The following is a 25,911-nucleotide window of genomic DNA, read 5'->3' on the forward strand; positions in this document are numbered from 1 at the left end:
TTTGGTCCATTATATGGATACAGAATGACAAAAATGAACCAGAGACATCTCTTCCTTTTTGTCTAGTTTCACTTCTGCCTTCCTAGGGTCTGGAAAAGAAGTTCCTCCCTCTCTGAGAATAGTAAGGACCTGACTGGTAGAAAAACCCCTCAATCAACAGAAAGTTCTTTAGCCAATCAGAATTCATTCCTTATAGATAGTGCTGACGCCTCGTCCCCAAGAAAAAGCAACTGGCTTGTGTTGCATCTACTTACTGATGGGAGGTTAACCAGAGGTGTCAAGATGTTAAACGTGAGTCCAATTTGTAAGCGAGTTTTTGTAGACTCTTCTACATGTAATATATTTGATTGCTATGGTATCATGCACATGCTGCAGATTATATTAATGATAAATCATTTGTGGGAATTTTAAGACTTTTAATTTACCAACTTTCTCTAAATCAGGAAAATCTGGATCCTTTACACCCATTCAAATAAAAGTTACTGGATTACTATACACTTAGAAGACTGCTTCCTGCTACATAGAAGCAATCCATCCCTACAGGTTTATAAGCCAAGAGTGGGAATCTGTAGAATATACTTCCTGTCAGAAAACAGACCTTATTGGACATCAGCAAATACTCAAGTTAACTTCAGATCGATAGTACAAAGCTCTTTTTTGCACCCAAAACCACAAACTATTTCTGCTAGGCAAGTGTGGAGATTACACTGGTTTCTATTAAATGAATGGCAGAGGGATAATAGCCATCCACATCTATGTTCTTCCCACTCAAATTCCTTTGCCTGAAAAAATAATTAGTAAACAGTACATTGACTTTAATGGTGTGGTTACTGTCCGCCTGCCTTTCTGTTTTAATTACAGGCGGCATTTTCAGTTCTGGAGAAAATCATCAGTCTAAAGGAATCAACATGCTTTATACTGCCATAGAAGAAAGTTGATTGGATCATTTGCAAGCACATTAAGAGCAATGAATGTCAGTGACTTCATATTTGTTACAATGCATATTACGCATTGTTATTTAAAGTAAACTAATTCATTATGGAATAATCAGAGCTGTAGGCTGATCAGAGCCTTTTCAAATTCGTGGAGTGCTTAGAGTTTAGAAACCATAGGTAATTCATTCCTTCAGGCACAAAAATAAATTAAAAAATATTTTCATATGCTCTACGGTATCCAAATAAGGAACTTGGAAGTAATTTCCAGCCTTCATAGTTATGGACTTCTGAAAACATATTGCTACGATAACATACTAATACTCCCTTTAGAGATTTAGAGCCTCAAACTGAGGTCAACTGTTTGAGTCACATGGGCCCTATCTCAGCTGAAATTTGATATAGAGTTAGCATCTCTCTAGAGAGGTTAATATGGTTCTTGGAAGAAAGGTGCTAAGATTATTTCAAGTCTGCACATGTAGAACTTCTTCACATTTCCAACAAGGGCATTAAAACAAACCAAAAATCAGAGCTGTAAGCAGACTACGTAACTAATGACACTGGGCTCCCTATGGATGGGACATACCAATGGAGAAAAAACAACCAACTGTATGTCCAGAGGACAGACTGGTTAGCAAAATAAACACCTAATGTTGCAATCTGTACGTAAGATTCATATTGCTCCATTCCCAAAAAAACCTTCAGACTGGTAGAAGAAAGAGTCAATTAAACAAGACAGTCTATTTGCAGCAAGTCAGTGGGTTTTTTGGAGCATAAAGAACCTCACTATCTGCTACAAATGAACTGTTGAATACTTTCATAAACAGGATCAACAACTTTGTTTGCTACTTTGGACCTATAGTCAAGTGATCTCTTCAAAGTAGAAAGGTATCTTACTCTGATTCCTTCATGAAACTATACAATAAAAATGTTACAAAATGTCAAAATATGGAAGTCATTTTAGTGGTGTCTTTCTTGGCTACTTTATAGAAAGTATATGGCAGAAGGCAGGCACGCTCCTTCGACATCCATTATATACTCTGCAGACTGTGAGATCAGAAATCCTCTATGTTACAAATAAGTCTTGTTCATTTAAATAGTGAAAACCATTACCCTAGTGTCTTCTAACTCCCTCTGGAGTTTGTCAGCTTTGGTCTTTTCAAAGAGCAGGCTCTGTTCAAGCTCCTTAATGCGGGCATGCTCCAGTTTGGTCTGCGTCTGTTAGTAAAAAGGGAAAGGAAGAGAACACAACAGCGCCACCATCACATGCCAGCACAAGAAGAGGGAGCCACATGCAGGCCGTGCTGCCAGTTTCTACCAAGAATGAGCAAGAAGATGCAGTGGGTAAAATGAACAGGGACATTCTATGGATGAAAGACGGACTGAAAGTGTAAATGGTCTGATGCATAAAAAAAAACAAACAACAAAAAAACAAAAGAAACTACAAACAAGAAGAAATATGGACAAAAAATTGAAGATTCATGCAGCCAAGTAGAAGTTATTTATCAGTATGTGAAGTTTACCAGCACAAACTAGAATAGTTAATACTTTTTAAAGTACTAAAAGCCCCTTGCCCTATCACCCCCAAAGAATACAGTATATTTGGACATAGCTAAGTTAACTGTTTAATTATGAACTAAGTGGGGATCCAAATTCAGACCTGATGTACATGGGTGAAACAAGATCCATGGAACAGGACCAACACAGAAAGTTGGAATTTGGCCAGAGACAGTGATTAAAGCTTCTTCAGAATACTATTTTTCATCTTTCTATAGTTTTTCAGTTTGGCAATAAAAATCTTCCTGGCAAATTCTGGGAATGTCAAGATTCATTTGTTGCTATCATATAAATGGCATGAATGCACATTAGAGTTACTCAGAACTGCAGAACATTTTCCCCACATTTCCAGAAGGGGAGCAATCATGACTCATTTAGATTAGAGCTTCAGAGGAGTAGCTGAGTTAGTCTAATTGGAAACACTTAAACAACAAGTAGTCTTTCAGCACCTTACAGACTAACAAAAATGAAGATGGTACCATGCGCTTTCGTGGGCACAACTCACTTCTTCAGATGAACAGAGTTAAAGGTAGAAATGTAAATTTTTTTTTTTGCTAATAGAAAAGACAATGCAATTTGCATCGACTTTTCAATTAGTCAATAAGGGCACTTCTGCCTCTGAAGCGTAGCAACAGATCCTTCAAAGGAGAAAGTGCTGCAGAGAGCACAGGGCCAATGGGGGACTCAAGCAGTTCTCCACTGGCCCCATGCTCCCTGTGGCATTTCAAAGCAGCAATGCCACATGAAGCCCAGGATCAGATAGGGGAATCCAAGTTGACCTCAGACTCCATCCAGTGCTGCCACTTTGAAATGCTACAGGGAGTCCAGCGTAAGGATCCACATGGCATTGCCACTTTAAAAATGCCATGTGCAGTCCAGGCTCCCAGCTGGCCATGGGCTGCACAAGGCATTTCAAAGTGGCAGTGCCATGTGGAGCCCGAGGTCTGGAGGGAGGGGAGCAACTATTCAACTAGTCATTCAGATCCTTCATTAAAGATCCAGTTTCTAAATAACTAGGAGAGTGGGAAAAGGAGAAAGAAAAAAGGGGAAAGAAATAGTCAATTAGAATGTTCATGTTACATGAAGCTGATAAGAACAATTAGTACCTTTTCTACCAGCTTTGTGTAGCATAGACACTAACTATTTCTTTCCCCATTTTTCTTCCTTCTCTTCCTCCCTCCCTCCTCCTGCCATCCCCTATTTATTTAGAAACTGGGCATTTAATAACACCATTCATCTGAGGAAGTGGGTTGTGCCCACGAAAGCTCATGGTACCATCTACATGTTTTGTTAGTCTCCAAGATGCTGCAAGACACTTCGTTGTTTAAGATTTTTCCTTTATATTAGTTACTCTAACTGAAATGCTATTTGACCATAGTATAGCACTCAAATCTAAACTGGTTATGACAAGAAGAAGAAAGAGGACTTGTGCTCTTTGTACTTGAGGCATTGTTATCCAAAAGAGAAAAAAGAACACCCAAAGCAGAACCAGATACCCTGTGCCCTTTGCTCACAAAGAGATAGGTTTTATATCGAACTGTGAAATATCAGGATGCAGTGCCTGAATATTCAGCAAAGAGGCTGAAATGCTTTCCCAATAACCTGCAAGAAATCATGGCATTTAAGAGAGATGAGAAGAGTGTAGCAGTTACTTCCCTCTTGGCTTGCACCACTGTGGGAGGGGAAAAGAAAAGTCCACCCTGAGTGAAGAACTGCATGTCATTCGCAGCTCTGAAATGTAGAGTTTAAGCATACAACATCATTAACCAAAAAGATGCCATCTTGTAAAAAGCAATATTATTGCCTGATGGTTTTTAAGTATCCTTTTCTAGAAAAAGGCCTGATCATTCCAACAACAGAGTGACAACTTGACAGAAGCTGACTATATTCTGTCTTTATACTGTATGTTAAGACACGCTTCTCACCCTGAGACATCAGCTGTAAAAGACTGGAGCAATGTTCTTCTATCTAATTTAGTTGTAATTTAGTGTGAAGTAGAGTGCTAGATGCAATTAATCTATGAAATTCTAATTAGAGGAAATAGGTTTTCGGCTTGCAGAGCCAGTCATAGAATCTGAGGGAGAAAAGAGTGGTTTGAAGAAAGATGTGGGATCCCATCAAGGCCCTACTGCATCTGTCACCATTCCCATACAGTAGTATTCCCACATTTGGCAGGAAATCTGTGTATGCACAAGCATTCTGGATGAACTGTGCACCTGCAAAGGTAATGTAGACCTAAACCGCCAGAGTTTATAGTAAGATATTGGGAAATCCTAGTAAAGCAGTGTTACAGTCAGTTTCTCTGTTTATATGTAACCATCTTCAAAGCAGTCTAAACAACCAAAATAAAGACGATAAGTATTCTCTGAAAAGGAAGTGAGATGGCGGAAAGTCTTTGTTTTGCTTCAGGTGTGTTCTCTATTCGTCAATAAAAAAAGTGGGTTCACCTTAGAATTTCATCCTGATAGCATCAAGTTGTTTGTCTGAATCTGGAAGTTGACACTGAACCAAAACAGGTCTGTACACATTGTGATGAAAATATGCCAATTTTATCAACATCATTCAACAAGCTCTGAAACACAGGGACCAGATGTATTCAATTTGCTTCAGAGGCTAAACTTTCAGCAGTTCCTTGGGCTAAAGATATTTTTCATAAGATTCCTGGAGATCTTCAGAGGGCCTTGACAAGACTGCCAGAGAACTGGAAGAATACAGATTGTCCTTTTTACCAATTGCTTACCATTATGCGGTTAGATATTTTGATGGGAATTAGAGACATTAAGAGATTTTTTAAATGTCTAGAAGTTTTAAATACAATAGCTTCAATACAGAGCCTTTGTGGGACTAGTTAGTGTGACTTTAAAACCAGCAAACAAAAAATCCAAATAATTAAACAGCCCTTAAAGTATCTTGTGGGCTTTTAACTAGTATTTTGAAATAAACCAATATTCTATTATGTCTCACTCTCGGAGGTGAATCCATACAGAAGGCCCTTTCTAGAATTTCTTATGTCATGAATCTCTACAAAACAGACTCTTAAAGGTTTCTATAGCACCCATTATACACAAAGCAACTTTTTAATCTCAAGCTTATATAGCAGCTGTACCCAATATATCTAGGTGCTGTCCAACAGCACTAAAACCTTCAGAGATCAGCATTAACATAAAATATTCAAAAATATCCCATCATACAGATATTTGCACTAAAAAAATTAAGATACTCAGCTAAATACAAAGGCACAAGCCAAACACTTTTGTTCATTTAAAGAATTAACAAAGGAAAACAAAAATAAGTAAGGCTGATTTCCAAAGGAACAGCTCCAATTCCAAAGAGACTACACTGAGGAATTGTGGAGGTGTCAATTCCTTTCCAGTCCTCCAAAGAGACATGTTTAAGAGGCAAATTCTCCTCTCAGCTATACCAGAATGGTTTCAGAAGAGTCAATTAAGTTACTCCAGATGTATTTTGGTGTAGGATAAAGGAGAGCAGAATTTGATACCAACATTTGACTTGGATGTAAAAATGACAGGGAAGACAGTCTTCAGTCTGGGGTATTAAAATTAGATTATATGGGGTGAGACCCAAGTCCTGCCCTGAAATATATACTCTGCAGCACCATAAGGGTACACTTACCCAGCCAAAACAAAAACAAAACAAAAAAACCCACACTTTTGGCAGCAGGTCTCAGAGGCCAGGTCAACTGTCTTGGGTTCATGCTATGGTGCCAAATATAGTGTGAACAATTTTGCTTAGGTTGAAGCTCAGTCTCTGGGACTCCTACCCATACAGTAGAGCTGGGCAAGATGCAGCCTGCCTAACACTTTGATCCGGCCCATGAACTGCATCTGGCCACTTCCTATTTCTACCCTGCTACCTGTGCTAGAAAATTTCCAGGCAGCGGCTAAAGCAGCAGGATCCTATTTAAATGGATCATGATCACAGTGCTACCCTGGCAGGGGAAGAGCTGAGAGTCTTTTAAATAGCTGCAGTTGTAGATACAAGGGTCTTTTCTGTGTTTAATTCAAAACCTCCAGCCCCAGACAATTCTGAGGGAGGTTAGTCCCTACCCCCGCTCATTCTGCCCCACCCCTTCCTGGGGGGCAGGGTATAGCTGACTCATGAGCATATAGCAAAATTCATTTAGTGGTCCCCCTGCAAAACTTGCCCACCCTTGTCATGAGGATTTTCAGAGCTCAGGTTCCCCTGAAGCAGGATGGTATAAATTGCTATTTTTAGCACCACTGCATAAACCCAAGTGCCAGGGGGCTAATTTTGCAGAGTAGATGTAACCTAAGTGATTATGTCCCAAATGGAGAGCCATTAGTAATCAACAATGCACAGCAACTGCACACTGTGCCTACTCTTGCTCTTTGAAATGAAATTCAGAATTCAGTTTTGCACCTATATCTACCTATTGATTAATCTGTTCTACAATATTCAAGCTATAATGCTAACTAATGATTTTATGACTGGGGCAGCAATCCTTCAGCCCCTTGTGCTTGGATATTCACCACAGAACATGGTCTGGATAGTTTCTGATCTAGAGTTACATTAAATAATCCAATATCACTTTCCACTCAATAGGAGAATAAGGGTTTTTTTCTTGGGAAATAAGCCTGTTGAGGGAGAATTAGAATAGAAACATCAGGAATAAGGACAAAGAGGAATGAGGAGTGCACAAAACAGGAAAGAGGAAAGTTGCATGCAGATTTACTTCTAACACACCATATTCCTGATTTGGAAGAACAGAGGAGACCCAGATCACTGAAGTAGCTTCACAAAAGGAATACCTAAGAATGCACAGTAGGAATTCAATTTTAGTCTTGAGAGCTTTCTATTTGGTGAGAGAGGAAAGAGCAGGGCAGGAAGGGATTTGTTATAAGACCTTATTGAACCCAAAATCAAAAGCAGAGGATTTTTTTTAATTCTATTCCCTTTGTATTGTGACAGGTATACAGAGGATTTATTTTAATAACTTTCAAAGCAGTATATTTATCATATTTTTTAGGAAGTCCTGCTACACTACAGTGAAAAAAAAATATAGCTTTGTATACAGTAAATAATGAACAATTGTATTTTAATAACTTTTCCTAAGATAATGCTTTCCCTTTAGCATTTCTTAACGAAAAAAAAGAGTAAGCAATATGTAAGGAATGGTAGAGGAAGCTATGCAACCTATTCTCTAGGAAATTTCACAAAATGATGTATAGTGCCACCAATGAACAGCAGTGGGAGCTCATGGGATGAGTATGCAGGATTTTGTGATGAATGAAAGTTGAAGCCTATTTCTATAGAAGAGACTTTTCAGGGCCCAAGAAAAATAGTTTCTTGCAAGCTCCGGTTTCTTTCAGTGGATGACACTGTAGTCTGCAGCTTTATTTTGAAAACTAACGATGACACATTCTCCCTGTTTTCATTAAAGGGGATCACAGTATTTAGTAATTACATACATTCCTTGTGATGAGTATTGTAATTGCTCTGAAAGCAACATGCACACAAATACTAGAGTCAATGTTTCAATAACAGATTATGCAGTTAGTGATTAAGTTGATCAATAAGCATTTTTATTTGTAAACAATCTGTTAATATGGAATGTCTCCACACGCTTAAGTGCCCTCTTACATTTTCAGGATCTTCAGAAATCTGCCTCTTTTGCTATCAGTAAAAATTAAAAAAAAAATTCACCTAAATGCTTACCACTATCATTCCAATATAATAGGAGGCATTTCATTCATTTGAGTTCAGCTTACACTCCTGAAGATGTGCATCTTGTCAAAATAACTGGAGTTCTTGAAACAATTTGCCATAATATTAAACAATTTCAATTATCGATTGATTTAACAAAACAAATCCAAAACATACTTTCAGGTACTCAACAATTAGAATATAGGTAGGTATTTTAAAATGGATGGAAAACTGACAAAGTAGAACTAAAGGAAATGTCATATGAAAATGGACCATAGAGCTAGCTCTTGCATCATTAATGGTTCATTGAGTTACAAATAATTTAAATTTCTATTGTTCTTTACAATGGGACAAGAGCAACCAACGTTTTTTACATTGAACATGTTAAAAACTAGAAGACATGCAAACAATTTTATTTAAAAATTTTTAAACACTGCCAGTTTAACCAATATTAATTTGTTTCTCTCATTAATTCTATACACAATGTTTTTATTAATTATAATAATAGTAGATTAGACCTGAGTATATCTTATCAGCTAGACAAAGTAGGAAGGTAAATCATGATGAGAGTACATACTTTGTACTTTACTAGTATACTTAATTTAGAGCAAGCATGCCCTCATAGTTTTTGTGTTAAAAGCTGTGTGGGGATAGTAATTTTATATGAATCACCAGTAAGATTGAGGTGGTTACATTTTCATAGCATCCATATCAACAGGGACATAACTATTAACTGCCAGTTTTATAACTTTAAAATTGATTCAGGATTGTTGGGTTCTTATACTAGCAGGATTATGAAAGTGCAGAAAGGATGAAGTTTTACCTAAATTAAATTACTCTTGCACAACTGCAGCCACTAAGCCATGCTGAAGAAGAACACAATATATTTCAGGGCCTGATCTTGACTATTTAAGATTACACAAACTACAGAATTGGGTATTTGAGGTTTAGGGATCCCTTTCCATTTATTCGGTGTTCTGCTGGAATATTAACATGCAAATTCAGTTCATCCATTCATTGTACAGAGTAGTAGCAATATAATCTCTACATCAGTTTGCACCACAATACCCTATCAAATTGACTTTTATAGCGTTGGCAGTGTTTTACCTCTAGGTCTCCTTTGGTAATGGACTCTTCCTCTACACGAAATTGAAGATCCTCCACTTTTCTGAGAGACATAAATGAAGTTTACAAAAAACAATGACTAACTTACTTTTCATTAGAAATTGAAAGCTACTCAACATTCTATTTTAATTACTTGAATTACCAAAAAAAGTTCAACTCTGGTTTTAAATGAGAGAACACTGAACAATTCATTAAAAATAAAGCATAAGTCCAAAATCCATCCTGAAGCTCTTTAAAGAGTGGAAGACACGGTATTAAGTAAAAAAAAAAAAAAAAAAGCAGTTTAAATAAATAAAATGTATTTAAATTACATAGAAATTAATGAAATGGTGACTGAGTCAATGATCTACTTATATAACTTATCTAGCTGTCATCACTAATTTCTATGATTTATGTTAAAAATGGGTAAGAAATTAGAAAATGTGTAAAAATAACTAAGAACTTGTGTTTAGGGTTTTTCTTCTTTTTTAAAGAAATGCATGTTCCAAAACTACAGTATAGGCAAAGCAAATGGATCTGCAGCAAACACTGGCTAGCTGAAGAAGTCGTCTATGAGGAAGGAACTAACATGTAGACTCCTGTGCGGACACAAAAATATTCCCCAGCTGCAAAAATAATTTACAGATATCCACAAATCTGCAGGGTTCTAAATACAAAATCTTTAGCTATATCCACAAAAATGAGCCATAGATATAAAGTGGATATATCTGCATGTGCAGGGCTCTACTAACATGCTAATACACAACTTGCCTTGTCTACACAAGTTTCAGAACATGTAGGTAGAATGTATTTACAAACAAGATCTCAAACCCTTACACCCACCATTTTATTCTCGTCAAGTTTAAAGTGGACTGAGATGGGCTGTATGAAACTGCTCCATGCAAGAGGGGTCTGTAGTAAGATTCTGAGTAAGCTCCATAGTTCTTGCAAATCCACAAAAAATGCAGAGAGGAGAGAAAAGGGCTTTTAATCCGTTGAACATGCATAGGCTGGAAATTTTTGTTTACTGGCTTTAAAGATGATCACATTGAGTCTTCTCGTCAAAGACAGGGCTTGGGGGATACAGGGTCTTTCAGACAATTAGTGTAAAGGAAAAGAATAATAAGATTTTAGTACTGTATTTATCTAAACAGTAATTACCATGCTATCAATATAACTCCCTGCTTTTGGAAGTGAAAAATTTAAGCTAGAGTTCAAGTTACTGAATGAGACTGAATTAACTAGAGTGCAGAGAATTTTCAAAAAACAAAATAAATAGAATATTTAAAGAGGAAGTGGGAGGAATACCATGCAGCTGAAACGGTGAACATTTCCCAAGCTGCAAAATGCTGCTTCAGTTAAATGTGTATCAGTCATGTACAGAAACAGCTATCATTCTTGTCAATATGCTGAAGGTGAGCTCTCTGGTCCTCATTGGCCTTGTTAAAGTAGTCCCCTGCTGCCCTGGCAGTCAGTGAAAACAGGCTCACACTATTTACAATAGAAAAAGTTCTTATTTTAAGCCCTATGTGTTGCAACATGCAGAGGCTGCTTCAATACCAGAAACTCTGCAGGCTGCAAGTTTGCTTAAGCAACTGCACAGCATGAACTATGTGAGTAAATTCACAGCAGTCACAACACCCTAGATTTGTCCTATTTGGAATTAGTCTGTTACTGGCAAGCCACCATATTTGAAACAAAACCTTGTTTGTGATGGAGAGAAATCGCAAGTAAAGTTTTTGATTCACCTTTTCTCTTCCTCAAGCTGGTTGAGAAGCTCCACTTTTTCCCTATCAGCAGCTTCGACCATAGCCCGCAACTGATCCATTTTCGCTTCCATTTCCAGTACATGCTAATTAGTAGTAATGACATAGAATTTAGTAAGTAAAAAGATTAGGCAAGTCAATATTTACTCAAAGAAGTTTATACGGGGTTCTATTTAAGGGCAAAGAAAGCCATACTGTTTGCAGGTCAACTACTATGCAAAATAGACAGTCAACTTATTCTGTAGGGAGGAATATATGGAAAGATTACTTGGTAAAAATGACAATCCAGGGGAGAGGAATATGATAACCATTTACCAATGCACCGATAATATAAGCAGCAAAGGAAGGTATAGCATATAGGGGATTAATTAGAAGGAATTAGTTTGATAGCCAGGATCTTTCTTTTCATATTATATCTGACTAAGGGTTCCTGAAATGAGCTCTAACAATGTAAGAGTTCTCATACTGGCTCAGACCATTGTCCATTTTGTTCAGTATCCTGTCTCTGACAGTAGCATGTTCCAGAGCTTCAGGGCACTGTACTGAATAGGGCAATTGAGTAATCCACCACTGTCTTCTACTCCCAGCTTCGTGCAGTGATACACTGAACAGGATTGTATTCCTCACCAAATAGTAAGCATTGACGGAACATTATTCCATTAAGGTTTTTTTCTTTAATGCTTCTGATCATTACTGCATCCATAACACTGAGTTTCACAGGTTAGTTATGTGAAAGAGTACTTCCTCTTGTTTGTATCAAAACCTTTGCTGATTAAATTTCATTAAATGACCCCTGGATTTTTATTACATGAAACAGTAAATACTTGTCTTTCCACATCTTCCACATCATTCATGACTTTAACGACCTCTATCATACACATCTGCTCTAGTCATCACTTTTCTAAGATGAACAGCTCCAATACTTTTAATGTCTCTTTGTATGGAAACCATTCTATATCCTTGATCATCTTTGCTGCCATGCTCTGAACCTTTTCCAGTTTCTCTAGATTCTTTTTAAAAGGGCAACCAGAATTGGACACACTATTCAAGGTGTGAGCAGATCATGGATTTATATAGTGGCAGTGTGATATTTTCTGTCTTATTTTCTATCCCTCTAATAGTTCCTAACATTCTGCTAACCTGTTTAACTGCTGCTAAGCACTGGAGTGGAAGTTTCCAGAGAACTGTCCAAGGTGACTCCATGAACTTTCTTGGATGGTAACAGCTAATTTAGAACCCATAGCAATGTAAATATAGTTGGGATTAGTTTTCTGCCTGTATGCATTAATCAGTGTTGAATTTCAGTTCATTAAATATGGAATGGTGTCTCAAGGAATATGATGGAAGCATCAACATTTGGGATGTGTAAAAATAAACTGGATGAAGGAATAAAACTGATATGTTACAGGGAATAATCCTGCAATGGCCACTTAGAAAATAGACGAGATGGCACCAAATTGGTAGCTTCTGTCTCTAGTCTACAATCTGAAAATATTAACAATATTTATTCTGAACTTCTTAATTAAGGGATTATTGCCTAAAGATTGTTTCCAATATGTAATTTTAACAACAAATGCTGAGTGCACCCCCTGCTGAACTCCTCAGGAGACTGTGCAATGTTTAACAATGTTTTTCAAATATCACCTCTTAAAATTTGGAATGAACTATAAACATAGTTTCTTAAAAAGTTTCAACTTCACCATCACAGGAACCTCTAGGATAGGGGTGGAGAACCTTTTTGGCTTAGGGGCTGCTGGCCCACAGTAAAATAAGTCAGGGGCTGCACCAGAGGCTAGGGTGTCCCAAACTAGTAACTTATGTAGGGCCTTGGAGGCTCTGGGGAAAGGGCCAAAAATGAGGGGTTTATGTGTGTGGGAGGGGACTGCTGGGACACAGGCTTGGGATGTGGGGTCTGGGTGGGAGGAAGAGCGTAGGAGCCAGCTAAGAGGAGAACCCTGAGGGCCAGATCCAGGCAAGCCGTGAGCCAGATCCAGCCCTCAGGCCTTAGGTTCCCCACCCCCTAATCAAGAAAGTGAAGTGGCTGCAAACAAGATTCACTTTTAAAACAGTGCCCATTATTCCTTAACTTAATCAAATAATAAAACCTAGTGTGTGAAGTCAGCCATCCTAATCATGTCCAAAGAGCAGCATTATTTCTCACCTGATCATGTCCATCTCGAGCCAATGCTAGCTGCTGCTCTATTTCCCCTACATGACTTGTTGCTTTAGCAACCTCAGCCCGCTCCAGGTCCCTCTCTGCCAGGAGTTGCTCAATATGCTGCTGCTTCTCCTTTAGAGCCTCCTGGAGAGCAGTGGTGCCAGAAATTTTTCTTGCATATCGGGAAGATGTTTCTGTTAACTTCAAATAAGCAAATGCATTAAAAACATCATCATCAAAGGCTATAGTCTTATTGAACAAAGATTTTGGGCACTAGCTAGCTAAGCATATGCTATTTATACCTGACTGCAGCTCTCCACACACTTTATATATTAAAATCAATGAGAGGAAAGTAATTAATTTCTTGCTTTAAAGTTAATTTCAAATTAGTTGGGACATGACTGCAGCAAGATGTTACGTGGACATCAGCAGGTAGCGTGTAGGAGGCAGAAGAATTCAACTGAAAACAAAAGGCTGGCCTCTTTAAGATGGATACTGTAGAATTAAGGTTAGCTTGTTAGGTTGCTGCACTAACTTTTTGCATGAGCGCCAGCTAAGTATAAAAATGTCCTTATAGTGAAGTTAGACATTCTTCCCTTATATATGGAGTCATAATCTTGGGTCAGTTTCTGCAATCTAGTAATACTTTTGGTTTTCAAATCAATCATCAAAAGCCTTCCTCATGAAGTTCCACTACCATCTTTCTTGTCTATGAAGGATGCTCAGAGTAAAATTCTTCTCTCTTCATTTGAGACAATCTCTCACTGAAGCAAATAGAAATTTTCCTTGGTTAGAAGGCAAAGTTCTACAGTCCTCGTCGTCACTATTAGTACATATCTTACAAAAGTCACTCTGATTTGAGCTGAACTTATAGTTTTTGGAAAGAACTATTTTGGACAGACAAAATTAATATAAATCAATGAGACTAAGGCTTTGTTTGATTAATGTAGCCATTGATCCACTTAATTGAATTGGTGGTTACAATGCTCAATGAGAATTTAGAGTGCCCCTTGTCTGTTTTGTCAAAACTTTTTGCACTGAGCAAGTGGCAGAACTCAAAATACAAGAAGAATTTCTACTAATGAGAAACAGATATTGAACAAGTTGTGGGTACAGCAAGAATTGAGATAGTAAATTTGTTATAATATGTAACAACCGTTCTGAAATCTAGTATTTCAGACTTTCTTCCCAGGTTTTCAGCCAGGGTAGGGAACCTTTTTTGGGTCTGGAGCTACCGACCCACAAAAAAAAAAAAATCAGTCAGGCAAGGGGTAGTGTAGGCTGGAGTGCCAGCATAGGTTCCCAATGCTTGGTGGGGGAGGGGAAGTAGTCTGGAGGCTCAGGGGCCAGATCCTGGGAACCTGGGCCTTAGATTCCCATCCCTGTTTTAAACAAGAGATAGTGTTTTTGCTCCTACTTCCTGTGATTCCTATCAATATCTCAATTATTCAAAATCACAACCTTGCTCCTTTGGGCAGATTAGTCTTAAACTTAGTACAGTAATTGTGACCAAGAATAGGAACCTGTCTCTTTTATAGTCTTGCCAAAGATTAGATAACTGAACAATACTGCTACATCCAATGGGGACTGCTGATGGAGGAGAACATTGAGCTAGATTTCCCTATGTTCTAAATGATAAAGAATGGTTTGTGCCATTTTCTTATATTAGAAAATCCTTCTCTTGACCACTGGGAATTGCAGATTCTATCATTTCTAAACTGGCTATTCACAGACTAGCCTTCCAAGAAACAATGCAGGTACTATGCTTGAGTGATATAAAAAGTTAGGCATAATTACCCCAGAGTCTAACAAAGCCAAGCACTGAACTTTTGAAGTCTGGATCACACTTACTTCCTCAGTGTTTCCAAAATATTTCTCAATCCCAAGAACATGTCAAAAAATTATCTTGCGTCTCTTCAGTTCTGTGGCTTTTCAAAGCACTTCATTTAATTATCTAGCAGTTTCAGGGCTAGACTAAAGGAATCAAGTTAGGGGGCAGACTCAAATTGTCAAAGGCAGCTTTTCTACATTAGAGGTTCCTTTACCTTGGTGGCGGCTACTCATTACATAAGCAAGCAAATAGAGCCTTGAATAAATTAGAAGAATGGGCAGAAGTCTGATAATTTTATATCCTATCAGGAATTTACCAGAATACACTATTTCTGGAATTTCAGAGTCAGAGATCTGCTGTAATTACAATGTAAACATTAACAAAGAAACATGGGGCTTTCTGTAGTATACAGATTTTGCTCTTAGAAAGGAAAATATCAAAAGATTATTTTGACAAGCAGAAACTCTGCTGTGGCTGGACCTTTAAGCATTCATCCTCAGTCAGAATGGAGTATAAGGAGGAAGAGAACTTCTTCCCTGAGAGTCTGTACTGAACAATGAACCTGTATATGTTTAGGGGCACTGTGTCACTAGACGTAGATCTTCCAGGAAAGTCTACACTACATCTCCTCCCTCTACCCTCAGTCAATCTAACCTACATAATTTCAGCTACCCAAATAGCACACCTGAAGCCAACATATCACCAACTGTACAGTAAGGTCAGTGGGGACTGCTCTCCCGTTGACTCTGGCTACTTTTCACAACCTGGTGGAGCACCAGAGTGTCAATGGGAGAGCGCTTACAGGTTGATTTATTTTGTCTAAGCAAATGCAATAAATCAACCGCTGGTGGATTAATCACTACAGTGTCAATCCACAGGCAAGACAACCCCTGAAAATCAAAAGGGGCCATTCATCTGTGGCAACTAAAGATCTATGTACTTTTTTGTAATGAGCTGTTAATCCTGTTGTCCCTACCAAGCATTGACTCAGTTAATTACTTCTCCCCAGGTGAAATCTGCTTCAGTTTCAAATGATTATGGTAACAATAAACTTCCCTGTCCTAAACCAGCTGTTCAGTAGAATGATATGCTAGCTGCTCAATTTCATTCTAGTGATAGCCACATTTCAGTAGCTGATTAATGGGTCCCTAAATAATCATCTTTTATAATTCCCAAAAATTAATACACAAGTTTTGGAATTTTCTAGGATGAGTAGTGCAATATAAAATTATTCCAGCTGTCTACTTGCTACAGAAGATGTCTGATATCAAGCTTCCCCTGAGAAGCCGTAAGTTTCCTTTTACTACACATGACCCAAGACTGATATATAACATTTTTAGAAATGAACATCAATATAAAATACATTATGTCAAATTAGTACTTTGTTAAAATTAATCTCAACACTATTTTGAATCTTCAGAAGCTCAGAGTAAAAATAAAAATAAATTAAGGAAAGAAAGAGGCTTCTTATCAGCAAAGGCAGGCATTGGCTTTCCATGTTATATTTCTTTATTGACCATTATGCATAAATCTTTCCAGTGGAAAAAAATGCATTTTTGCCTACTTGAGGCTTCTAATAGTACGTTTAGTCATAAACGAGTTCATCCCTGGAAGCTTCAATGTGCACCAAGCGTGCAATTGTTAATGTAGCTTTAATAGAGAAGCACCCCTGGAAAAATGGAAATCTTCTACAACATGGGTTCTAGAGTACATTGATGCCTTTCATTTTGCTGGTAGCATAAGCCACTTTCTTATTGCAAAAAACTTACTTAGTTTGAGTTAACTGTTAAAATATACAAAAAGTAAATGTATAAACCTTCATCTGTTCTTCAGGGCTAGCTAGGATTTCCTACGTGCATGCTTTGAGTGAAAAACAAAAGAGCACAATGAAACATATTATGCTCATCTCAAGATCTGATCTATCCTAATTTATAAGCAAACCACAGGCATGCGCCCATGTGGGTTTCTGTTTCGAAATGTAAAGCATGCAATAGAAAAAGAACCTTACTAGTCCTGTACGGCTTGGCTTGCTGCTTACTGATGATGCCACAGAACTGAGAGAACTCAGGGAGGATGCACTTGGACTGCGTTTCAGAGCTGAAGATGGTGCAATCACTTTTCTCACAGTTGCTTTGGCTTTAGCTGTTGTGGTAGATGGAAATCCAATCTTGGTAACTTTGTGAACTGGTGCAAATAAGCCATATTTTGGCTGACACTGAAAATACCTTTAGAAAAAACAAATTAAGGCATTCAATAGGTTGAGACTACATTGCCTTTTTATTATAGAATGGCAACTTCTAAGAAATTCCACATCAAGGAAAATAGGTTCCTGGTATTTAGGGAGCTTAGACTTTTCCATTTTAAAATTCTTACAACCTCTTTTCTCAGAAGCTCTAACACTTCTCTTGCAGAAAACTCAGTAGGTTGAAAGCCCTTGGAACATATAAATTCCATTCAGGTTTAGCAGTTAAATTGCCATTTTACTTCTGTTATACGTATTCTTCCAGGCAAAAAGGAAACTTTTCAATACCCTCCGTTAGCTTCACTAAATTACATTCTCTCTAGTTCAACACTCTGGTCCAGTAACATCCATGGCCCAGCATGATTTTAGTTAGCTGGATGTCAATTCATCATTGGTGTGGCCAAGTTTTTCCATAGTCTCACAAAGTTTGTTTCTAGCCACCAGTCTAGGCTTCTCAGTGTTCTATGCTGCTATTTAACTTTAATTTACCCCTAAATATCTTCTAAGAGCCCACAAAGCAGTAGAAATATTGGTAATGCTGCCAGATCACCAACCAGTAGATCGGGATCTACCAGTAGATCTTGGAGCCTGACAAGTGATCCTGACCGGTTTGGCCAAGAGGCCAACAAGTGCCAGCACTTCAGCTGCTCCTCCCCCAAATGCTGGGCATCTCCTGCCCTTTGCCTTGGAGCTGCCCCTCCCCTGGGGAGTCTCCTACTTGTTGGGCAGGGCAGGGTAGGGCAAGGAAGCTGCTGATGTCAAGATGCCTCCAGGGGAGGCAGGTTTGTATAATTTTTGGTGGTGCCCCATTAGCCACACCCTCTGACCCCATTAACCAGGCCTCTAGAGGTGACACATGACCAGAAGTAAAAGGTGTCATGTCATCCCTCTCGAAGGACATTTCCCACCATCCTCCTACCAACAGGAATTAGTTTGGTCCCCACCAAACCCCCCCTCATGCAACTATCCTGTAATTGCATTAACTCACTGTGTGTGACATTAACTCGGAGCAGTGAGGCTGGGGGAAGTGTTCCCTCTAAGGCTATGTCTACACTCGCGGCTTCTTGCGCAAGTATAGCCGTTCTTGTGCAAAAACCCACAGAGCATCCACACTGCCCGCCTGCTCTTGCGCAAGAGGACAGTGTGGATGCTCGGCAGGAATTTCTTGCACAAGAAATCCCTATGGCTAAAATGGCCATCAGAGCTTTCTTGCGCAAGAGAGCATCCACACTGCCATGGATGCTCTTGCGCAAAAATACAGCTCGCACATGGCAGTGTGGACGTGTTCTTGTGCAAGACTTCTTGCACAAGAAGCTGCCAGTGTAGACATAGCCTAAGAGTTTCCTCCCATGAGCAGAATGAATTTTGTGTTGTGCACCAGTACTGAGTTCATGTGGCTTGTTTGGATGTGCCACTGTGGCACCCAAGTTATTAATATTTTATGAACCTTTACATTTTTTCTCTCCTGCCATGTCTCCATCAGCTCCCCTGGTGCCTGCTGCCCCCAAACTCCTCACCCTCTTCTGCTGTCCTGACTCCTGCCCTTCTGACTACCCTCAGCCCTCCTGCGACCTGCCCCCCTCCACCAGTCCTTCTCTCCCTCTGTGCCTACTCCTCCAGTAGCCCCACTCTGATCATGTGAGCTGCTCCTCCTCATCCCCTCAAACACCTGCCTCTACACAACTGCCCTGCCTCTCTCCTCTGGTGCTGGTCCCTCCCCTGCAGGTGTCTGCCCTTCTGCTTCACCCCCAGAATCCCCTGGCATCTGCATCTTCCCTTAGCCCGGCACCCTCCTGGTGCCTCCCCCTTCCCTTACTGCCCTGCCCCACCCCCTTTGCCCTTTTTTCCCCCCTGATGCCCACCACTCTTCCTTCATTCCCCTCATGCCCCTGTGCCCTCACACATGACTTGCTCCATCCCCACCTCTCATGCCCACCCTTTCTTTCAAACCTTCTTCCAGCACCTCTCCCTCCCCTCCTCTAGCCCCCAATGCCCTTACCCTCTCCTCTCCCAGCATCACCCTGTCCCCCTCCCACTGACACCTCCCCTCCTGCCCTTTTCCTCATTGTCTGCACTTAGCCCCCTGGCATTTGTCTCTCCTCTACCCTGTCCCCTTTCTTCCCCCTCCGCACAAGCCCCTTCTCCCACCCCTTCCCCCTAGTTTTCCCCCTTCCCTCCTTCTCTCCCTTCTGCCTTCCACTTTGTGGGGCCTGAGTCTGCACTCTGGCCCCAGAAGTCCCCGGACTCCAAACCTGGAGCTAGGCTGCACGGCGCAATGCCGTGCCGAGCAGTTTTAAAGTTCCAGGCCTGATGAAAGTGACTGAGGAAGGGTAAGAGGGAGGATGGAGTGAGCAGGAGCAGAGCCTCAGAGAAGGGGTGAAAGAAGTGGGGCAAGAGTATTTATACTTGAAGTAGATCTTGGACTGCACTTAAATTCAAAAAGTGATCTAGTACTTAAAGTTGGAGACCCCTGTGCTAAACCATATTGACCTCTCATGGTTGGCAAATTCTGTTGACACCGGACAGGTCCCAAGGGTGCCAGACTAGAGAGGTTCAGCTAAGGATGTTAGAGGCAGGTAAATGAATAATCATGTAGTTTAAGATACAATTTGTATCAACTACATTAGTCAATAAGTGAAAGTGCTGTGTCCCGGTTCATGCCAATCCAGGAGCTACCCCTGCTGCAATGCTGAAGTTTAAATGTAGAAGGTGGCAGGTGCGCAGGCAGCCCAGCTCCTACTACATTTAAACTGCAGAGCTGCAGTGGAGGTAGATACCAGATTGGCACGAGCCAGTACAGAGCCAGGACTGCTGCACCTCTGCATTTTAAACGTAGTGAGAACCACCCAGGTTCAGCAGCCAAGTCCAGCAGCCCCTGTCTGCAAAGGGTCCCAGCAAGGACCTAGGACATCCCGCAAACGTGGGCTACTGCCAGAGCAGCCTCTACCTACAGCAAGCCTTGGCCCGCCATGGGCAGAGGCTGCTTCACAGCAGCCTCCCTTTCCACTGCTGCTTCTGTCCAAGACAGCAGTGGGGATGGCGGCAGCAGCACCATGGAGATGGTGTTGGGAGTAGGATTGCCAGATGATCCCCCCAAAAATACCACACACGCGGATTTTTTTGGTCGAGAAGAGAAAAAGGAACGTGGGATAATAAAGCCATTCCCCTCCTCCAGGCTTCTATATAATCACAGGCTCCTAGCACTGATCGTAGCCCCGCTTTCCAGCCACTCCCCCCGCCAGGCTTCCATCCGGTGCGCAGCTGGGAAAAAAAAAAAATCAGAGAATACTGGACACTGCACATGTCTGGTATTCTGATTTTTTTTACCTGACAAAGAGCACAAATACCAGACAGTCAGGTAGAATTCCGGATACCTGGCAACTCTAGCTGGGAAGAAGGGGGGAGGAACGACACTAGGTTTTAAGGTGGTTCCCCCCAGCACAGGCTTCTGTTTTTCCCTCCCTCCTTGCTGTCTCCGATACTGCCAGATACAAAGGCAGCGAAGGGGAAGGGAAGTGAGTTGCTGGGTACTTAGGGTTGCCAGGTGTCCGGTATTCACCTGGACAGTCCAGTATTTGCAGGCTCCATCTGGTAAAAACAAAAAAACAGGAGATACTGGACATTTCACATATCCAGTATCTCCTGTTTCCATCAGACGGAAACCCAGCAGGGAAAATTTTCCCCTGCCGCATCTGGAGGGGGCAGGGGAGTGAGGAGCAAGGCAGAGTGGTTGAGAAGGGGGGACAAGAGGAGGCATTTGCCAGGCACCACGCTAGGGGGGCACCAGGCTGGGGTGGGAGCGGAGCGCATATTGCTCTGACCCATGTGACCAGCAGATCACCCGGGAGCTGGCCACATGATGCCTCCCTTCAGCTGTGGCCAACCTACGGCTCACAAGCTGCATGGAGCTCTTGCCCCACAAAAGTGCAGCTCATGAAGCCACCTCCTCCCTCCCCCCCCCCCCACCTGGCTTCCCTGTGCTTAACAGGGTTAGAGCTGGGAGTTGTGGGGTTTTAAAAATGGCACCCAAATTAAAGGGGCAGCCTCTTTTTTTAAAAAAATATATATATTTTTGTTTTTGCTCCACTGTTCTGTTCTGAGGGGCTTTTTTGTGCTTGATAACTTTGGTCTCCCCCTTCCTCCCTTCCACCATGTACAGAATTTTATCCCTTTGGGGGGAGGAGTTTCGGTATTTTTTGTTAAACCATCTGGCAACCCTATGAGTACTCAACCCAACTACAGGCAGTCCCCGCGTTACGTACAAGATAGGGACTGTAGGTTTGTTCTTAAGTTGAATTTGTATGCAAGTCGGAACTGGTACATATTATAGGGGAAACTCTAGCCAAACATTTCTCCAGAGATCAGTTTTATTCTCCCACACCTCACTTCCCTCAGTCCTTTATTCTCAAGCTGAGGTGTCTGCTGAGAAAAGCCGCACCACGTCTCCCTGGTCTGCTGGGGGGGCGGGGGGGGGGGAGGCGCTAGCTTCACATCTCCCTGGTCTGCTGGGGGGAAGCAGCTAGTGCGGGATTGCCTCACCCCGTTTGTAAGTAGGGATCCGATCTAAGTCAGATCCATGTAACCCGGGGACTGCCTGTACTCGCTTACATCCCTAGCTTCAACCTGTATTTGTATTGTGGTAACACTGCTGGCTTCGCTCAGATCTAGATGTTATTATGACAGATACTATATGCACAAAAAACAGAAGGTCTCCACATAAGGTACATAAAACCAAGGTTTAAACCCATCAACTTTATTTTATTGAAGGTTATTATTACAGGATTACAAACTAACCTTGTTCCAGCCACTGCTCCATCATTCTTTCCCAGTGGCTCATCTAATTCTACTCCACACCACTCTCCTTTAGCAAAATCGGTTTCCCCCAGAAAACGTACTACTCCAGCTTTGGTGCCACCAACCTGCAAGGGGGAAAACATGGATGTATTTTTACAGTGTTTCCAAACTATCCATCAAATCAGATGTAAAAATATTTAGCATGATTACATAAACACACCAAATTAAGTATTAAATGTGATTCAACCAGTATCTATTCAGAGATGTTTTCTCTACTTTTATTACTGCTTCTGTTACATGTTGATGTATCTTCAGAACCACTACCATGACTAAATGAGATATTTACTACAACCCAGTACAGATGTGGGGAATTGACAACCTTGGGTATAACCCAGGGTCCAATTTAAGATGATTGGATAGTCCCTCTAGCCATAAATGCTAGGACTCTAAATTAAATTTTCCTGCACTTATTAAGAATGGTTTATTATTCTAACTTGGTGCAAGAAGATGCCATAGCATTTTTATTTCCTCTTTGGCATAATTCAGATTATCTAAAATAGTACAGTGATTCATACATTTAAAGGAAATACCCAGCATGAGGTTTGGCAGGTTTCCAAATGGAAGCACCTCTTTGAATAGGAGTGGGGGGGGGAGCATTTTTGGGAACTTTTCTTCAGCATGTACCTCTAACCAGTGCCTCAAAGGAGACACTTACTTATTTAGAAGTGTTTGGAGACCTTTCCAGACACAGTGATGTACTATTATTACCTGCAGCATACTATAGTCCATATAAGACATAGCTTATTGAAGGGTCAAAGAAGTTAAGTGAAATTTCAAGAAGTGTTCTGTAGGCTGACCATCTACTGCAGGGCTGAGTGAATCTGAGCAGAAGTCTTGCAGGTTGGATAGCAGTGTGTTGTGTCCTATTTGTGCAGTTCTTGCCTCAAGCACTTCAAGGTTTCATACACACAAATTGTCAATGAAAACTATTTTTTCAAGAGGCTCCCTCATATACTATGGGCATTTGTGACCCTTTTTTAAAATCTGCAATTCCCATCATAAGTTATACAGGAAAGGGAACTACACTTTGACAGGAAACTTACAAGTGGTCAATTAAGATAAAAAAAATCAGATTGCATACTTCTCATTTATGTTCAAAAGCCTAATCATATTTTTTTTAAAAATAGCTTTTTTATTTTTAAAACAAGCAACTCAAGACCTTGTCTACCCCATTTTCCCTAGAAACTCTGGATAACTAGAGCACTAATAGCTTCATGACTTAATAGACATGAAGGAAGGGAAGCCTGATTGAAAGGAGGAGTGATTTTTATCTGAAGTGTTTTATTTACACCTCTATCTCAGAAGCCTGAATTCTTGTTAAAGATTCAACACTCCTTCAATTCATGATACAGAAGACTTCAAATATGTGTATCAGGACAGGAAAGTTCAGAATTGGCTCTTCCACAGGTTGGACCTCCCTGGCCCAGCACCCTTGGAATCTGACTGGTCCTAAATGAGGGATTTCTCCCAGACCAGGGGAGGTTATTTCAGGCTCCCTGCCAGAGGAGTAAAAAACATGAATCTAATGAGAATGGAATATGAACAAATTAAGGAGAAAAAATTATTTAACAGAATGTAAACCACAAAATTATAATTTATATTTGTCTGTAGTTAGTAAAATAAGTAATTTGTTAAATGATAAATATCCTAAGAGGTGGATTATTTACAATGGCATAGCTAGGAGTGGGAGTTGCCCAGGGCACCATGCTAAGGGGGTACAAATTTAGCCCCGTCTGCTCACCTGCTCTTCCTCCATTCACCACCTGAAGCCACCTCTTCCCCACCTCTCCACCCCCAGCCCAACCCTCCTCCATCTTCATTGGCAGGTTAGCACATGTGGAGCCCGGCCCCAAACTGGAGGGAGGCGGGAGAAGATATGGTACAAGCTCCCCACCCCAGGTCTGGCTCAGCCGTTTAGAGCCTTGCAGGGAGACAACACAAATTTTTCCTTTGCTCCCACATGCATAACTCTTGCTATGCCTCTGCCTCCAGCTGCAGTTCCCCCACCACCCAGCTTCCTGGCTCCTTCCACAGCCCAGATAAGCCATGCATTGGCTCCCCCCGACCGCCCCGAAGAGCCATGTTCTGGACCCCCCCCCCATTTCTCCCCCAGCCCATGCAGCCCAACTGAGCCACATGCTGGCTCCCAGCCCCTTCCCTTACAGCCCAACTGAAAGGCACACAGGCTCTGAGCCTCTCCTTGCAGCCCAACTGAACTGTGCATTGGCTCCTAAGAACTGAACCATGCACCAGCTCCCAACCCCGTCCCTCCCCACCTTGCAGCCTAGTTAAGCCATGCATCAGCTCCTGAGGCTCCTCACTCACAGCCCAACTGAGCTGCTCATCAGCTCCCAGGGTCCCACCCTCATGCCACACACCAGGATTCTGATCTTGGAACATCAATGGTCATGCAGGACCATGCATGTTGCCAGACCAGAGAATCCTGTATTTTAGAGGTGCCATGTGTATTTCTAAAATGGGGGAAGGGGGTGAGAGAATAAAAGCAGGAAAGTGCCTTTCTGGTGCTTTTCATACATACTAAACAAGGCAGACCTGTGTTTTTCCGCAATACAGGTTCCTTTCAATTTGCAAAGAATCTTTTTGTCTTGGTTTTTATGCTGATATAAAAATAATTTTTGCCCTGTGAAAAAAAATTAGCTGTAAAATTAAACAAAAAACACAGCTAAATATAGTCATAAGAAAACGTTTGGTATTTGGTTTTTCTGGAACACAAAAGCCAGTGTTTGTCCTCATTCTTAAGAGATCAACAGGGAAAAAAAATCTAAACTGACAGGGCGGAAGTCAGAGGATCCCAAAACCTTGTTTACACTATGGTCTATCTAATTATAACACTTCATAGTCAGTATTGGAAGAACTATCCTGAAAGTCCAAATTTGTCCTCTACTCCTACAAATCATCCCACTCTTCCCTCTTCAAGAACTAACCAGACACCACATAAGCATAACCTGTTCTCAAAATAAAATCTTAAAAAAAAAAAAAGCTGCAAAGTCCATCCCATATTCATTAAGCTGCCTCCATCCCACACTCCTCGCCATTAAAAAACCATTGTACTTTACACAATCAAGAGTGTTAGACTAACTTAGAGAACTAAAATTAACCTTTGAGCTTCTGGTAAAATAGCCATCTATTTAACCCCACTGTAGTATGAGATTTCACCAAGTCTCTAGTTTTTATAAATATTCTGCCCCTAAATCTAGTATAATTTCATTTTATTTCAGATTTCTAGTGTTGCAAAGAAGTTATACATCTGCCGTTAGATATTTAAGTGTTCAGAATTTAGAGAAAATTATGAACTATTTTGCTGGATGTAGGATTGGCAACTCCAAAGCTATTCCAGGAGATTTAGATTTCTTCCTCCAACAGGATCTCCCCCCACCCCCGTTCAAGAACACCTCCTAAACGGTAAGAAGTAAAATCACAAAGTTTGGTATGCAGCTTCCTTTTCTCCTCACTTAAGCAAGGTCGAGGTTTGGTTGGGCTGGAACAACCAGAAGCCCTGGGAAAAGGACCGTTTTCCACCGCATGCAAAAGGGGGGGCTGCTCGTCAAAGGGGACGTAATATGAGAATGGACCACTGGAGGCAGTGAACCCAAGGGAAGAGCTATCGTACAGAGGGTCTACTGGGGTTCGTTGTTTCACCAAAGGAATGGCCAGAGGCCTGTGGCTCCGCCATCTTGTCTACCAGCACACCGACTAAGTAGCCCTCCTGCCTCAAATCCTTTCCCTGCCTGTTCCTGGCCCTTGGTGGCAGTGACAGAAGG

General features: G+C 40.9%; 1 protein-coding gene across 8 annotated transcripts in view; it reads right to left on the reverse strand.

The window, feature by feature from the left end:
* The window catches only part of CLIP1 (CAP-Gly domain containing linker protein 1), a 136,382-nt gene that overhangs the window by 55,603 nt on the left and 54,868 nt on the right, over positions 1-25,911 (reverse strand). For 6 of the 8 annotated variants that reach the window (XM_075898662.2, XM_075898668.2, XM_089775252.1 and 3 more), the window contains 7 exons: positions 22,070-22,194; positions 17,042-17,258; positions 13,206-13,403; positions 11,027-11,130; positions 9,282-9,342; positions 8,112-8,144; positions 2,046-2,150 (listed from right to left, as the gene is read on the reverse strand). In XM_075898662.2, coding sequence (XP_075754777.2) covers positions 2,046-2,150; positions 8,112-8,144; positions 9,282-9,342; positions 11,027-11,130; positions 13,206-13,403; positions 17,042-17,258; positions 22,070-22,194 — 843 coding nt within the window. The remainder of the gene's footprint in view (positions 1-2,045; positions 2,151-8,111; positions 8,145-9,281; positions 9,343-11,026; positions 11,131-13,205; positions 13,404-17,041; positions 17,259-22,069; positions 22,195-25,911) is intronic. The other 2 variants (XM_075898669.2, XM_075898671.2) reach the window with 2 other exon arrangements.

The sequence above is a fragment of the Pelodiscus sinensis genome, chromosome Z (genome assembly GCF_052426305.1).
Source record: "Pelodiscus sinensis isolate ZL-2025 chromosome Z, ASM5242630v1, whole genome shotgun sequence".
Lineage (NCBI taxonomy): Eukaryota > Metazoa > Chordata > Testudines > Trionychidae > Pelodiscus > Pelodiscus sinensis.